Below are 18,164 nucleotides of genomic sequence, written 5' to 3' on the forward strand. Positions count from 1 at the left end.
TCTAGCTTTCATGATAAAAAAGGAAATTTGGAAAACGTGTCTGCCAGCCTGACCTTGTCAGTTTCTTAGTAGTTGAATGTCTCTGATAAGATTACTGATCTTAACAAGTGTAATTTTTTAAAAATTGCATAATGAAATGTGAAGTTTGGAAAGTTTCTAGTACCCAGTGAAAACATATTTTGCAAATGGGTGAGCCATTCAAAGTGCATGATAGACCAGTGGATTTCAGTATACAATGTGTAACAGCATTCATTTGTTTTATTTGTTTTAATATATTTCTTTATTTTTGAGAGAAACAGAGTGTGAGAGGGGGAGGTGCAGAAAGAGAGGGAGACACAGAATCTGAAACAGGCTCCAGGCTCTGAGCTGTCAGCACAGAGCCCGCTGCGGGACTCGAACTCAAAAACTGTGAGATCATGACCTGAGCCGAAGTTGGTCGCTTAACTGATTGAGCCACCCAGGTGCCCCATCATTTGAAATTGTTTTAGATTCCACCTTGCAAACTGACATTTAAGAAATGACTACTTTTGGGATGCCTGGCTGGCTCAGTAGAGCCATGTGACTCAACTTCAGGGTCCTGATCTCTACCTTGGGTGTAAAGCTTACTTATAAATAAACAAACAAACAAATAAATAAATAAGGAAAAAAGACTACTTCTTAAGTTTGGTGATAGGTATCAAAGAGGAATATCCACCTTACCTGAAAAGAATATTAAAACACTCTTCCCCTTTCCAACAGTATTATGTGAACCTGGAATTTTTTTTTTTTTTTAGTTGTGTATTTTGAGAGAGAGCGTGCGCGTGCATGCACACACATACACGCGCGCGCGCACACACACACACACACACACACACACACACACGAGCGAGTAGGGGAGGGGCAGAGAGGAGAGAGAGAATCCCAGGCTGACCCCGTGCTGTCCATGCAGAGCGTGACACGAGGATCGATCTCATGAAGTGCGAGATCATGCTTGAGCAGAAATGAAGAGTTGGACGCTTAAGCGACTGAGCCACCCAGGTTCCCCAACCCGGGTTTTTTAATATAATTCAATCAAATAAATCGTATCCTCAATTAGAGAAGTGGATGTGAAAATCTAGTTGTCTTCTAATAAGTCAGATATTAGAGATGACCAAAAATGTAAAAGCCTTTTTTCTCACTAAATATTTTATTTTTGGAAATGATTATGTTTCAATAATGTTATTTACGTTAACATGCAATGATTTTATTGTTTTAAGTTGAATTTAAATATTTTAAAGCTTTCTCAGTTTTACTTCCACTATGATAAATACAGGTGTTAAACTTGTGTGAACAAAGGCCCTTTGAGGTCTTCTGTCATTTTTAGAGTGTAAGATTTTGAGTCTGAAAGTTGGAGCGGTGCTTCTCATTTCCTTTTTTCTCATTTAGCTGTTATCCATATGAATACTTCATTTTGGTTAGAATAATTATAAACCATAATATGATTTCCTCGTCTTGCTATTAATATAGTTACACCAAGTTGGCATAAATGTGGTAATGATAAGACAAGACTTTTTTTTCGATGAAAACATCTTTGGGTCTTAACTGGAATTAAGTGAAAGGGCTAGATTTAACCAGCAATGTTGTTGGCAGTTTTTCCTTCCCTCCCTCCAGTCATCCCCTTATAGCTTTAGAGTATGTTGTCTTTCTAACTAACCTTGCAGAAAGGTTTCCGTTGAAAACTGGTTGCTTTGTTTCTCTTTTGGTGTTTTCAGTTACAACTAAATGTGTGTATTATACTCTAAGTCTCTTCTGTGACCCTGTATAAGTTATTAGCTTGGAAGATTAGGTAACGTAGAAGACTGTGATTGGCTGTACCATGAGAGCAACTTAGAAGAGTTCATCTGTGCAAAGCACAGTGACCTAAATCAGATATGTACTCACTGTCCCTGGAATCTTCAAGGGACTTAACAGCATTACGTTGTCAAAGACAAGGCATTTATACGTTACCATGGAAAGATTTCGCCTGGAGAAGAAGTTACCTGTATGTATCTAGTTGTGATCTTGTGTTTTATTTACAAACAGATTTGGCTTTTTCAGTTTAATAGTGAAGCTTGAAGAAATGTCAGGCTTATTAGCACTGGCTTAGAATAGTATCATCCTCTGTGTCCTTGGCTGTGGAAGTCATCTGCTGAAAAGAGTAACTCCTTGTGAAAAGTTAGCAATGTTTGTAGCATCTTTATTATTCTATAAAATTTGGTTTTTGATCAGTTAATATTACTTGAATAAGGCTTTTAAAAATTCTTTTTGGCCAGGCTGTTGGGAAAGAGATTAATTTGTGGTAGGCATATTCTGATGCTGTTTTAATAACAGATTTTGTAAATCTCAAGTGTCAAAAAAGGATGTGACTAGATTTATGAATATATTGTTCATCTTTGCCTTTCTTTTTTCCTCAATATTATGCCTTTGACATGTTAAAGTTTGACTTTTGATCATTTGGCCAAGAAAATACACATCACAGATTTTGCTTTTGCAGGTAGGAAAATGACTTATGCGAAGAATTAGTGAAATGTGTTATGTAGTTATAAAATCTGTTTCAAATAAAACCTCATTTGTTTGATTATGCTGCAAATTCCTGCTTGTGAATTGAATTTAGGTTTTATCATGTGTCGATGATGGGCTTTTTTGTTTTTAAACCAATTTACTAAATTTCAAAATATCGAGTACCTTTGTATGTTTGAGCTTTAATTGTGTTCGTAAGGAGTTTTTGAGTGAATCCAGTATAAATTTTTAGCCGAGTGTCTTGTCCTTTGAAACATACTCGACATTCAGGTATTTATTAGAGAACTTAACTAAGAGTCCTGCTCAATGTTAGGATATAGTGGTGAGGAAAACAGACACGATTTCCCGCATCATGGAACTTATTTTTCTACTGGAAGATAGTAGAAAGAAGTTAAATGAGTAGTTGCATAAACATGTCAAGAAAGCCAAAGAAGTAGTTACACAAATATGTGATTATAAGTTTCGAGAAATGGTGTAAAGAAACAGTACTATGTGTCCTCAACATATGTTTTAGTGACCTTGGTCTGTTGTCTAGTGGATAAAGAACCCATCTAATTGGGACTAGAGACCTGGCGTTTAATTTTAGTTCTTTGACCAGCTCAGTGTGATCTTAAGTCACTTAAGCTTTGTGCGCGTGTGTGCGCGCGTGCATGTGTGTGTGTGTAAAATGTACATATAAAATCAGAAAATTGAACCAAAAAAGTAAAACCTGTCGATACCTATGAGGTCTCATTTATTCATTGGGAACGGAAAAGACAATTCATTTACCTCTGGATTTCTCATCACTGGGAGCCACCCAGCTGTAAAGTAATTGTTGAGCTGGACATTTGACTGTATTAGTTTTTCATTCTCTGATATATCCCTGGTACCTGACATAATGCTTGGCACACAGTATACACTCACTAAATATTTGTTGAATGAATGGATGAGTTCCTTAATTGCTAGTCTTTAAATGAATGAGATTTCTTCGTCATCTGTTGGATTTATGGGGATCCAGGGGTATTATCCAGGGGAAGAGAGGCAAACAGACCATATTGCTGAGGGATTTCCTGCCTGTCTCCTGTTGGGTTTTCACTAGAAAAATGCAATGGAACTCTAAAAATACCTAGGTAATGAGAACCCCATGCTGACTGAAGATGGGGAATCATGATAGGAAACCTACTGGGCCTTCTTTTGCCGAAAAACATCTATTGGATCTTTGTGCGTGCATGGTTTCTTCCCTTTGGTGCAGAATGCCGGTGCCTTTCTATGCATTTATACCACCAATGAAGTCTACATCGTTTCTTTAAAAACCTGTTTTGGAAATGGATTTTGTTACTATGCTTATTTCTGTCAATAACTATATACATATTTGATAACCCTAAAACAAGCGATTTCTATATGTTTTTTTGGTGTGTATGTACTGAATTAGAACTTGGCATGAATGCATCTCCTCATAGAAATAAAGTAACAAATATTTGTGATTTATAATTTCAAGTAGAACCCTGATGAGGCTTTCCATTTGCCCATGACTCTTGTGCCTTATAATGAAGCGTGTGACAGTAGAGTGTCTCCAGTGATCCTCTTTACTGTTGGAGGCCATTACTTGCCAGTTTTTATTGCCCCATACCTCTTTCAGTTTTCTTACTCTTAACATTCTTTCATTTCTTCACTTTTTTCTTTTGAAATTTTTCTTTTAAAACTCATTGTCTTTAGTTTTAACGGTGTTATTTGAAATAAATTTCTGAACGCTTTTTGTTACAGTGTTTGAGTCTGCCTAGTTCCTCCTGTGTCTGGGGACAAAGCATTTTTCTCAAGGCTTCAAAATTTTCTTTTTTTTTTTTTTTCCTGTGGGGATTGCATGATTGCCTGAGTTTAAAATTTTTAGTTACAGGCGCCTGGGTGGCTCAGTCAGTTAAGTGTGTTAAGTGTCTGACTTGATTTTGGCTGAGGTCATGATCTCGGGGTTCGTGAGATTGATGCCTGCTTTGGGCTCTGTTCTGACCGCGCAGAGCCTACTTGGGATTCTCTGTCTCCCTCTCTCTGCCCCTCCCCTGCTTGCATGTGCTCTCTCTCTCTCTCTCAAATTAATAAACATTAAAAAAATGAAAATAATATTTGCAATTTTAAATTTGCAATAATTTCCCATATACCTTTTATTTCTTTTCTGCTTTTTTTTTTTAGAGTAATGAATGAATTAAAAAATACTAAATGAGTGTCTTTAGAAACTATGAATATCATTCTTTGACTTTTTATTTTATGAAATGGTGGTCATTGATTATTGATCTCCCTTTAACTGGATTAGGAAAGATTATTTGCCTTACTCTTAAGCTTTTTGCCCGTAAATTTAAAATTCTCTAATTAAGTTCACCTCTTGGTGGTAGTTGGGGATATGGTTGGGAATTGGAATTATTTGGAGGAAATTTGTATTTTGGGGGACAACATTGTTATTTATATATACTTTGGTAAATTACCTTGCACATTTTGGGGGTAATCTTCTAACATACAGATCAACTTTTAGAACTCTACTAATAGATTTGGGGTTCTGTGTACTACAATGAAAGTGTATAATAATTTTACAGTACTGTGAATTGGAATGTACTTTTCATTTTCTGAAGGATCAAAACCATGTAAATGAAGCTGGCAGTGGTCCCAGGCAGGCCTACTAAAATGATTAAGGGCATGAAGCAGTCTTTAGTGAAGAGCAGTTTAAATATGTAGGACTTCAGTCTGAATCATAACCCAAGGACGTGGTATTCAAACTTCGGTGTGCATCAGAATCACATAAGGAGGTCATTATACATAGACACACTCGTTCTTCATCTCAGCCTCCTGAATCAGCATGTCTAACGTAGAGCAATGGTGGGTGAATTTTTTTTTTTTTTAATTTTTTTTTTCAACGTTTATTTATTTTTGGGACAGAGAGAGACAGAGCATGAACGGGGGAGGGACAGAGAGAGAGGGAGACACAGAATCGGAAACAGGCTCCAGGCTCTGAGCCATCAGCCCAGAGCCTGACGTGGGGCTCGAACTCACAGACCGTGAGATCGTGACCTGGCTGAAGTCGGACGCTTAACCGACTGTGCCACCCAGGCGCCCCTTTAACAAGTTCTTTAGGTGTGTCTGAATTTACAATATGTTAAAAAAAAAAATCTCTTAAAAAATTTTGTTTAATGTTTATTTGTTTTTGAGGGAGGGAGAGAGAGTAAGTGGGAGAGGAGCAGAGAGAGAGGGAAACATGGAATCGGAAGCAGGCTCCAGGCTCCGAGCTGTCAGCATAGAGCTCGACGTGGGGCTTGAACTTCAAGCTATGAGATCATGACCTGAGCCGAAGTCAGACGCTTAACCCACTGAGCCATCCAGGTGCCCCCCCCATCTCGCCCCCCACCGCAGTCCCTTAAAGTAATAGTTTTATATTGTTATGAAAGTTAGTTGCAGCATCTTGGCGTTTTCTCCTAGATACTTATGTAGGCATTTCCTGTGAATAATTCTATATGACCATAATACTGTTCAGGATACATTTTAAGCCTTCACTTCACTTTTAATTAGGAAACTAATAGATATTTGTTTGTAACTCATAAGGCTTATCTAATCTAGGGAAGCATTTTTTGTAGAAACACAGAATAGTTTCCTCATTTAGTTCAGTAAAAATGGGAGCCTTTTTGGTTGGTTATGCCCTGTGCTTGGCATTTTCATGTAGTATCTCCTCCCACCGTGCACCAAGATAGATAGGTAAATGACTTTCAGAACATGGCGTACTTAAGTCTCTGTATTCACACAGTTAAAATAAATCAAAACGATGTAAACAATAATGAATTCAGAAGTCTGTCTCTACTGCCATGGGTAATAAGTTTTTCTTTTTCTTGTATGTCCTTCCCAGCGTTTCGTTATGCAAAATCAGATGTTCCTATTCTGGGGGTTTTCTTACACAGAAAGTGGCAGACCATATATATTGTTCTCTACCTTGGTGTATTTCATTTTATAATAGATCTTAGATATTTTTTCGCGCCCGTACATAGACTGTCCTTGTTTTTTTTTTTCTTCCCCCCAGTAGCTTGGTATTCCATTGGTGTGTAGCCATACCTCTATTAAGGGACTCTTGGGTTGTGTCCAGTCTTTTCCCGTTATAAGCTGCAATAAATAAATAACCTTGTGCATGTGTCCTTTCATACATAGAGAATTTAAATTTTCATTATGATCTTTTATGGCTAATTCTTAAATCTATTTTCTTCTTTATTATGGAACACTGGTACTCTGAATAGTTACCTTATTTTATAAATAGAAATGGGATAGAAATTCGACATTAAGGCAAAATAATTTTTTTAAGATTAGAGTGAGTCAGTCTTACATTGACATACTTTGGGTGCTTTTTTAATTCTTCCTTGTATTTGAATTTTCTCAATGCCTTAGCATTATTTCTTTTTAGGAAGACTTCATAGGCATCGGCCTATGTCACTTATCTGATGTTAAGAACATTTTGATGCCAGGGGTTGCTCTTTGCTGTTACTAGTTTTAGTTTTCCACTATATTCTTGGAGTTAAAAAATGAGGAAGAGTTTTTTTCTAGATGCTAATGTAAAAATAAGTGATATTTTAACAGATAGAAATTTGAATTCATTCTCTTTTTAAATGACTAAAAGGTTTGTAACAAAAAAAATCTACACACTACATGTGTGTATAATTGCTTTCCTAATCATTAGTGTGAGACAGTGTTAGCAGTTTCAAAGTTAGCCTTCCAAAGATTTATTACGTACGTGCATTTTTTTTGTATATATGTTAACGCAAATGTAGTTTATACGGTATATTAACATTTTTTGTTATATATTTGAAGCATTATCCTAAAATGATAGGATTTAAAATGCAGTCTATTTAATTCAGAAATGTATTACCCCCTTGAAGCATTGATGGCTTTGTTCTTAGCGATTTTCAGTATTTAGCCTTATGCAGCCTGAATACTTTGTTGTATTACTCGTAATATGTCAAGATGACCAATTTGTGTGGCTTCCTTAATGTAAATGCATTTATAGCAGGTTGCCTTTTTGATTCATGTTGCACAGCTGTCGAAAAGCTACGAGAAATTTTTAAGAGAAGGGAGAAATGCAGACGAACCCTCCCCCCAACCCTGTCTTTACAGAACTAGTATTATAAATTTTTAGACTTTAAAAGTTTGAACTTTAGTTTGTTCTGCAAGTTACACATGAAAACATTCTTGTTGAAAGCCCAGTCACAATAAAATGATCTTCTTACTTGGCTTTAAGTTAAGTGACTTAGTTAAGGCTTCACAGACACTATGGAACGGGAGCAAAGCTGGGTGGGTCATGAGGGGATATGCTGATGGCACCCTTTTTTCAACATGCCACTTTTTGGACATATTGGGAGGATTTTTGTATGATAGATGTTTAGGTGTCCAACTTAAGCTATTTTTGAGTGTTAGCTGATCGTGTTGGTAATACATCTAAACATGTAAGTGTATCTCTGTAGAAAGAAAAGAGGTGTTTTTTTTTGGTTAGGGTAAGAGAAAAATGTTTTGCTTCCTAGCTTTCTATCTTGGCTATTGTTCCTGCTAATGAAAGTTTGGAATGGGAGCAGTTAATCCCTTTAAGAATACACAGTATGCTACCTCTTGGATAATTGTCCTTTAGGAGACTGCTTGTGTTTTGTACCTGGGCATGAAATCACTGGAGGAGAGCTACAAATTTCAGAGTGTGACATGCTTAATGGGTGGTAATTACTAACTACTCTTTCTTGTACTGTGTGTGTGTGTGTGTGTGTGTGTGTGTGTGTATTCCTATACTTTCTACTCTAGCCTTTCCTCATTACTAAGGGTGTATGATTGTTGTGAGGCAGTTTGAAGAACCATAAATCGTGTCTGTTTTTGGTCTTCTTTGTTAGTCCATTATATGAAAATATCTTGGAGTCTACACAGCCTGCTTCCCACTCCTTTAGATATGGAGCCTTAGTAAGTCGTTTAGCTTCTCTGAGTTTTCTGTATTAAATTGAACACCAGTCCTTCAAAGTCCTATACAACAAACTCTTGATAGCCAAATCTATCTGATTATATATTTGGATATCTAACCTTCAGAAAATAAGTTTGGATATCAAGATCTGCATTGCCTTAATGTACTGTTTCTGGGTTTCGGGGAAGTTTTGGGAAGCATATAATTGAGGGTTTGGGTAGCAGGGGATTTGTTTAAAAACTTAATCAGGGGCGCCTGGGTGGCTCAGTCGGTTAAGCGTCCGACTTCAGCTCAGGTCACGATCTCACGGTCCGTGAGTTTGAGCCCCGCGTCGGGCTCTGGGCTGATGGCTCAGAGCCTGGAGCCTGCTTCTGATTCTGTGTCTCCCTCTCTCTCTCTGCCCCTCCCCTGTTCATGCTCTGTCTCTCTCTGTCTCAAAAATAAATAAACGTTAAAAAAAAAAATTTAAAAACTTAAATTGTTTCAGTTTCTGAATTTTCAGATAAGAGAACTTAGACACAGAGTTTAGATAATAAGGAACAGTTGTGTATGAATCTAGTGTATATATTGAAAAAAGGTATACACAAAAGTGTGATACTGTAGATCAGAAGTAGGAGGAGATTTCAGAAGATCATTTTAACCAACCTCCTATTTGATTCTTTCTTAAACTAGTCTTTCAGTTTATGCTTGGACATTGACAGTGGTTAGAAGCTAACTGCGTTACGGTTCTTTCTGGTTTATTCTGAGTGTTAGAGGAGATCCTGGACTATAAGATCACCCATAAAAATGGGAATGGCTGAAAATATGTCTTGCAAAACTTGAAAAGTACTAGAATTGGATGGATAAAAAAGTATTCTAGAAAAGTAATATTCAGTGGACCATTAATAATGTAATTAATGTTGCTATTATTATTATTATTATTATTATTATTATTATTTAATTCTCTTCTATAACTCCAGTGGTCTCTGTTGCCTGCAAAAGTACCAATCATAGCATAAGGACCTTCAAAGAGAATGAATTAGATTCATTTTCTTTCTTGAAAGCTCTTTACTCCTGCTTTTGGAAGGTTTGTGATACTTTGATTCCATCTGAGCCAGAACAGGGCCCATTTCCTGTTGCCCATCCTTTTGCCTGCTTTGAACAACTGGATCCAGGGTATCCACCTGTGTCTTCATCAAGCCCCCAGCCCCTTCCAGGTCATTTCTGGGTCTTAGCCTCTTCCCTGACCATCCTTTTCCTTGCATTCATGTTTTGCTTTGATTCTTTGGCAAAAGCGTCATAGGCTGGGCCCTCTCCGGTGTGATTGGTTTGCTGAACGACGTTTCGTATCCTGGGTTCCTCAGTGGGCCGCGTATGCAGCACAGACTCTGTGCGCTCCTCCGTGTTCCTCTCGAAGTTCAGCCGGGCTTGTTCAATATCGGCCAGCTCTTCCTCAGATCCTTGGCATATCTTTGCAAACTCTTGAAAGTCTTCCTTCAGCGTGTCTCCCCGGTCCCAGGCTTGGTTGGACATAGCAGAGTCCTTGTCCACTGTTGCCTCCTTGTACACTGTTCTCTAGTATTAAAATGGAATAGACTTTGCTGATTAACTGCAAGTGGTGGCGTCCTCCTTGCCCGCCCAGTCTGGGTGCCCCTGTGGTGGTCGTGTTAGACAAGGTGCAAGGCCTCCGAGCGTTGGGAAACGTTGGCCAGGCCGAATATTTCCTTGCACAGCTACAGTTGACGCATGCCGGGCCAGGGTCCAGGGAGGGCTACAGCTCAAATTGAAGACTTTTCGAGGGAAGGGAATTTGCTCATCTGTCTCTATCTGTGGCACAGAATCTCGAGCCTAATAACGTTTCTTTCAAAGTTAAGTTAGAAGCTTCAGAAGGGAAGTTAAAGCTAAAATTTTATTCTCTTAAAAACAGTCTCTGCAATATTTTACAATATAGATGTTTCTTTTTGTTGAACTGAGGAAGGGAACAAATATGAAGGTAGACTTAGACAACTCAAAGTTAGGATCTCCTTAAAGGTTAAATTTTGTCACGGCTTTTTCTTTGCAGAGAAATGAAAAGTTCTTCTTAACTTTGATTGGCCCTTGATTAATTTGCAAGTGGAAGTGGTGCTACATATTTAATCTATAGACTCATTTTTGATCATTTTATGTGGAACCATAATACAACCCAGTATAGCTGTATTCAGTGTTCACTTTTAACTAGAGGACCTAAGAGCAGAGAACAATAAAGAAAACATTCCATATTGATATCTAAGGGTCACCCCTCAGCCCCAGTTTTCTCTCATTTCTGATCTGGATGGTCTTTCTGTTGAAGTGAATATACGTACCAGTTACTTAGTAATCTGCCATAGAAGGACCAGTGAAAAATTGTCACCTCAATTCTTACCAAGAAATTTTGAAATAATCTTCTGTGGATTGGGGGGGAGAAAAGCCTAGAAAAATAATTTAAAAAGAATGCAGTTAGCTATAATAAGAATTGAATTATTTGCGAGGTTCTTTGCGAGGAAGGTAATCTGTTATCTATTTTTTAACTATTTCAAATAATGCCCCTATTAGTAGAAGGTCCTTGGTGTATATTGATGTCATGAGTAAATGAGAATAATTTCATTTTAGGGTCCTGATGAAGAAGCCGTTGTGGATCTTGGCAAAACCAGCTCAACTGTGAACACCAAGTTTGAAAAAGAAGAACTAGAAAGTAAGTTTGTTTAAAATACCCTGTGTATAGCAGGATAAATTACTAATGAAAGTTTGTTACTGTTCTTTAAACTTTACCTGCTATTTGTGGAACTTTTCGTTTTTGTGAGGTAGAGCATACAATTTGGGAGAATGTTTTAACGCTTTTCTAAATATAGTTTAAGGGATAATACAGCAAACACCCATGTAACCATACTCATATCTGTTAATAGAACATTCCTTGATTATCTTTGTTGAAAGTATTGACATAACGTAGATTTCAGAATCTATGGTTTTCAGACTTCATTGGTGGTTACCATTACTTGCCTTGGGAAATTAAAATACCACAGTTGCAAAATCAGTTGATTCTTTTTTTTTTTTTTTTCATTTCTAGCAAGCTACGTAATATGTGTTTTTAGCAAACTAGAGTGCCAGACTAATAAGCTACAGTTATCACTAGTTGTCATCTAGATGTTTGTATTCTAGGTCTGTTACATCAGCCTTTTGAAGTGCTGTAATAACCTCAGCATAGAATTATGGAGCAAATGAATTATTTGCTAGTCTGTCTTCCAGGAACAAGTCTTGGCAAATGGTTTCTTTTTTTTTTTTTTTCCTTTTGAAATAATTTTGGATTTACAGAAGAGTTGCAAAGATAGTACAGAGTGTTCCTGTATACCCTTCACCCAGCTTTTTTAAATTTTAGCATGACCATCGTAAGTTAATGAAAATGAAGAAAGATATTGGTATATTTCTGTTAACTAGAGTACAAATTTTATTCGGATTTCACCAGTTTTTGTACTGATGTGCATTTTCTGTTCCAGGATCCAGTTGAACAGTTCAGGATCTGGTAGTACATGTAGTTGTCCCATCTCCTTGGTCTTCTCTAGGACGGTTTCTTGGTCTCTCCTTGTTTTTCATGACCTCAGCATATTTAAAGGGTAGTGATTAGAGAATGTCTCTAAGTTTGGGTTTGTCTAATGTTATATGAACAGACTGAGATGATAGATATTTGGGGAACAAACCACAGAAGTGGCATGCTCTTTTCAAGGTATCATGTCAGAGGACGCATATCAACGTGACTTCCTGGTGACGTTAACCTTGAATACTTGGTTAGGGTGGTGTTTGTGGCAAATGTTTTGATAGATTTATTTTGGGGTCTTTTTGGGAACTACATTTTTAAGTTACAGCTTTTTGTGAAAGCTGGTACCATATGGGGGCCTTAATCTGTTGGTCTTAAAAAGGACATGGAAAGAGGCAAATAAGTCTTCTCCATATTATGAGATGAAAGAAAGCCCTGTTTATTAAAATTGACTTTATTTTTTATTTTTTAATGTTTATTAATTTTTGAAAGAGAGAGAGAGAGAGACAGAGCATGAGCAGGGGAGGGGCAGAGAAGGAAACACAGAATTTGAAGCAGGCTCCAGGCTCTGAGCTGTCAGCATAGAGCCCTACGTGGGGCTCAAACCCATGAGTTGTGAGATCATGACCTAAGCAGAAGTCGGACACTCAATCAAGTGAGCCACCCAGACGCCCCTAAAATTGACTTTGAAAGTCTAGGCTTACTAGGGCTTCTAGAAGGAACCTCTGCTATCTATAAGTTTAGGGTTAGATTTTGTGAATTCCAGGGACTAGGGCAGTTGAAATGTTTAGCAATAATTTTATCAATTAAAATGTGTGGTGAATCCATCATTTAGCATTTAATGTCACCCCTCAAATATGTGTGACCCAGAACGTGAAGAGCAGACTTAGCTATATGTTTGTTCTTTTGCTTCCCTTGTTTACCCCAGAGCCTTTAGCTTTACGCACCTTGTATGTATCTAAATTTCAGTATCAAGTTTGAGGAAGAGATTAAGTTTATCTCAGAGTTTGTCTGAATAGGTCTTTGACAGAATAAAGTTAAAGGTTAAAGAAAAAGGAAAGAAAAAGTTATAGCAGAGGACACCAAGGGTGATAGATAATAAGAGCCAAATAAACGATGAGGCTTGAGCTCCCAATCTTCGGATTCTGGCATATTCCCGTTTATCTATTCTTTCTAAATTGGAAACTCCTATAATTTATTTTCACTTGGTGTACTGGGGCTATGTGCCAGAACCCATTAATACTAATTTGAGTACAACTTTGTAATTCCCAGGGCACAGTGATGAGAATGTGACTCTTTAATTGACATTTTTCCGTAGTGTTCAAAAGAAAATAGTTTCACTAAAATTAGATAGTAATCATGAGTTTTGTTATAATTTTTTTTTTTACTTACTGAAGTACAATTTATTTAACGTAAATTTTATCATCTTACAGTGTATAAATTAGTGGTGCCTGGGTGGTTCAGGTGGTTAAGTGTCCAACTCTTTTTTTATGTTTATTTATTTTTGACGGAGAGAGAGACAGAGTGTATGTAGGGTGGGGGTGGGGGCAGAGAGAGCGAGGGAGACACGGAATCTGAAGCAGGCTCCAGGCTCTGAGCTGTCAGCACAGAGCCCAGCTCGGGGCTTGAACCCACAAACCACGAGATCATGACCCGAGCCAAAGTCAGACGCTCAACTGACTGAACCACCCAGGCGCCCCTGCATCCAGCTCATGATTTCAGCTCAGGTCATGATCTCATGGTCGGGGTCTGGGCTGAGCATGGAGCCTTCTTGGGATTCTCTCTCTCCATCTCTCTCTGTACCCTTCCGCTGCTTGTGCTCACTCCCTCTCTCTCTCTCTTTCAAAATAAATACAGAAACATTAAAAAAATAAAGTGTGTAATTAATTTTTTAGAGTATGTTCACTGTATTGCATAGGCATCATCACACTAATTCCAGAACATTTTCGTCATTGCTTCCCCCCCCCCCCGCCCACCCTAGTGCTATATAAATGATTTTTAATTTTGGGATTCTCTGGTAACATTAAAAAAAATTGGTAGTTAATTTCTACAATTTTTTTTTTTTTTTTTTAATCTAGGGATTACCATATATTAGGCAGAGTACTAGGTCCTGGAAGATGTTTAAGCAGATAATTTTAATTCATTGTATTTCTGTAGGTCTAGTTCTCTTTTACTTTGAATGTGATTACTTAGTTTACTGATATTAATATATTGGTAACTGAAACAAATCAAGAGTATCACCTTTTTCAAACTTAGCTGGGTATGTGTGTTTTGGGCAATTCAAATTTTTTGCTGCTCTGGATATTTGTAAATGACTGCAGAATTGCTAGGAGTATTGATTTTGGGGTTACAAATAAATTTTAGCAAGTTGGCAAACTGGAAAATAAAGAATTCACAAATAATGAGGATTGGCTGTACATTCAAATCTCATGTAAAGATGAAGATCTTGAGTTTCTTGAAGTATTTATTTTCTGGCCATTTTAATGAAATTTTTAGGAAAAGAGTGTCCTTGACTATTCATATTTTAGCGTGTTAATTTTTAAATGTATATAATGACAAATAGCAGCTGTGTGTCAGAAGGCTTTTGCATGGTTGCAAGTTAGTTAAATTTGTAGCCCACCACCCCTTTCACTTCACACAGCTTAGATAGGAACTTTACTTAAACTATTTAAGAAATCAAGTTCATGCCTCAGTATTTGACATAGTGCTGCTAGCTGTCCTAGTTCCCTGATTAAGTTTTATTTAGTGGGCAAAAGCAGAGACTGCCTTTTATAACTGTTTTGTTGGTTACAATACAAACTCAGAATAATGCAGCATCAGCAGTGACCTTTTATATTCCAGAAGCATATGATAACCTTATTGTATTGCCCCCCCCCATCTGACAATTCATGCCCTTTAATTGGAATATTTGGACCATTTACATTTAATGTAGCTTTCAGGAATTTGGACCTTACTGATTTGGGATTTTCAAAACTTTAATAAATATTTATAAATGTCCATTTGTGAATATTGATTATAAAGTATTACCCTTAAGACATATCTCTTAAGAATCTCTGTCACCTAGGGTTGACATTAAATGTAGATGGAATAAATTTATGTCTGCATAGTATGATTTCTTTCTCAAAATACGTTTTTAGCCTTGCAAACTAATGCTTACACAAGTAACCTGTTTATCTAGTATGTTTATCAGTCAGTGGTGTTAACCCATGATGTAACATTCTGTTTAGTGCTCTGTAAAATAAAAGAACAGGAAATAACACTGTTAATTACATTAACTTATATATAATTCTTTTTTATCAAAGTAAAATTTGGTATACTATTGTGTATATTACCTTTGTCCCTTTTGGAAAACCAGTAATGTTTCTGAACTTTTGGCTAGGTCATCGAGCTGTATATATTGGTGTTCACGTCCCGTTTAGTAAAGAGAGTCGTCGGCGTCACAGGCACCGGGGACACAAACATCACCACCGGAGGAGAAAAGATAAAGAATCAGATAAAGAAGATGGACGGGAGTCTCCTTCCTATGGTAAGAGAAGACAGTAGTTCTCTGTTAACACTTTAAAATTCTCTCCCGGAAAGCTTTGTCAAAAAAGTGGAATATTCTCTTTCTTAAATTTTATGTCTGCTGTAATGTAGACATACATATTTTATAAGTCTTGAAGAATACTAATTGAAGTAATATTTTTTCTACAAGAAAGATACTTAGTTTATAGGCTAAGGTCTACTTAGGAGAAGTGAAAAAAGGAAGGGCCTTTGTTTTCTTCATTGTATTCCAGCTTTGGAATCATAATAATTGAGTCTTGACATGTACACTTCAGTTTGGGTTTTATTTCTTTTCTCTATTACCTATCTCATCATTTATATATGCAGGGAACAAATATCTGGAATCTTCAGGCTCCTGGACAAGATTAAATTTTTTTTTCATTTTTAAATACATTTTTTGGCTAGAAAATTTTATCCACTAAGTTGAACTATTCGGTTATCTGTGCAGATAAGAGTGCTCTGATTTGATAGTATTGTCTATGAAAGGACACGATTTTTGTTTGAAAGTAGACAAATATAGAAGTGCCAATAGATGGGAAATCAGGAAAAAAAAAGGCGTAGTGTAGAGGAAAGAGAATGTGATAATAAATATTAATAGTACTGATTTAGATTTAAGTGGCCCTAAGAAATGCGTATGGTGAGAGCCAGATAAAACAGCTGTGCAGCCTGAGGAGGACTCTTAAGACATTGCAGGTAGTGGACATCGAAGGCATCATTATTTTTTTAGGACATCATGGGCCTACATGGCCATCTCTACACGGGTCCTATGTGCATTCTAGAAAAGTTACGTGAGCAGTACCCTGTAAGCACTTGTGTGCTATGCCAAAGGACCATTTTTGTGAAGAAGAGGGAACGATGCCTATGTGTAATACAGCTACAGCATGTACGTTATGCCTTGCCAATTCTGTGCTAAGCATTCCACCAAGCTCTTGACATACACCCTTTGATTTAATCCTCTCTGCACTTTTCATATAATTTTATTTTTCGTTTTTATTTTAATTCCAGTTAGTTAACATGCAGTGTTATTCTAGTTCCAGGTGTGTGATATAGTGATTCAGTTCCACACATTACCCAGTGTTTATCATGACAAATACACTCCTTAATCCCCATCATATCTAACTCATCCCCCTAATCCTTTCCCTTCTGGTGACCATCAGTTTGTTCTCTGTAATTAAGAGTCAGTTTCTTGGTTTGTCTCTCTGTCTCTCTTTTTCCCGTTGCTTGTTTTGTTTCTTAAATTCCACCTATGAGTGAAATCGTATGGTATTTGTCTTTAATTGACTTATTTCACTTAGCATTATACTCTGACTCCATCCATGTCATTGCAAATGGCAAAATTTTCGTTCTTTTTTTATGGCCCAGTAATGTTCCATTGTATATATATACCACATCTTTTTTAATCCTCTCTGCACTTTTTAAAAGACAGATATTGTTTTCAGTGTGTAGATGCAGACACTTCAGCTTAGAGAGACTAAGTGTGATGGGAATCTCTTAAAAAGCTGTACTAAAAGATAGTACATATATAAAACAGTAATTTGCAGACATTGGACAACAGGCAGTATGGGACTCTGACCTCTGAGAGAGGGGAAGCAAGATGAGCGTTGTGCTTGTCTGAGCATATTACCTAGAGACAGTTTTTCGGGCCACAGCACAGGAAGGGAATCTGGAACAGAACCTTCCTTGAAGGCTCTCAGAGTTGAGATGGAGATTGGAATTTGGGAAGGCCAAAGAAGCTAGTCAGGTGTGGAGTGCCAGAGAATAGAGAGCTATACACAGAGACGGTTCCAAAGGTTGAAGAAGGATCCTTTGAATCTTTGGTGGAGTACTAGTTAAAGCCAAAGGAAACTACTTGAGGCCTGAGAAGTAACCATCAGAAGGCAGTAGGCTAACTAGTTCTTGCATTTCACGTAAGACTGGGAATAGGGTGTGTTCCCATCAGTCAGAGTGGAAAGACCTTGACATACAGGGCATTGTGTAGAGTTCTCAGAAGGGTATTGCCATAATAGCAGGTCTTAATTAGTTTTGCACTAAAAACTGCAGTAGATCTCCAAAAAATTTTAAGGCAGGTCTTGAAAGAATTAAATTAAAGGTCTTTGCCAGAACAAAGTATAATACTACTACAAGAAATACTGTAAAATCTAGCACTTAAACATGTGAAGTTCACACTATCTGATATCTACAAATTACTTGAAATATGAAAAATAGGAAGATATGAGCCATAACCAAGAGAAATAAATCAGTAGAAACAGATCCAGAAATGACAGAATGGATAGAATTAGAAAACAGCATGTTAAAGCAACTACACTGTTTACTTTGAATGTTCAAGAAGATAGAGGAAGATGTAACTGTGATGAACAGAGAATTTGGAAATGTAAGAAAGCCCAAATGGAACTTCTAGAGATGAAAAATAAGGTATCTTAAATTAAAAATACCCTAGGTAAGATTAACAGAGGATTTGACTCAACAGAAAAAAAGGATCAGTGATTTTGAAGACAATAGTGATAGAAACTACCCCAAAGTGAAACAGAAAAGCCTAGAGTGAATAGAGCATCAATAATTTGTAGACCAATATCAGTTAGTCTAATATATGTATAATTGGAGTGCCAGAAAGGAGGGTGGCAGAAAAGAAATTTGAAGAAATAC

At 37.1% G+C, this 18,164-nt stretch overlaps 1 protein-coding gene across 17 annotated transcripts in view; it reads left to right on the forward strand.

The window, feature by feature from the left end:
- SLC4A7 (solute carrier family 4 member 7) overlaps positions 1-18,164 on the forward strand; it is a 111,064-nt gene that overhangs the window by 30,144 nt on the left and 62,756 nt on the right. For 10 of the 17 annotated variants that reach the window (XM_058729672.1, XM_058729667.1, XM_058729673.1 and 7 more), the window contains exons 2-3: positions 11,060-11,141; positions 15,358-15,504. In XM_058729672.1, coding sequence (XP_058585655.1) covers positions 11,060-11,141; positions 15,358-15,504 — 229 coding nt within the window. Of the gene's footprint in view, positions 1-1,775; positions 2,000-11,059; positions 11,142-15,357; positions 15,505-18,164 lie in introns of those variants that run through there. The other 7 variants (XM_058729668.1, XM_058729674.1, XM_058729678.1 and 4 more) reach the window with 7 other exon arrangements.

This window comes from Neofelis nebulosa, chromosome 5 (assembly GCF_028018385.1).
Source record: "Neofelis nebulosa isolate mNeoNeb1 chromosome 5, mNeoNeb1.pri, whole genome shotgun sequence".
Lineage (NCBI taxonomy): Eukaryota > Metazoa > Chordata > Mammalia > Carnivora > Felidae > Neofelis > Neofelis nebulosa.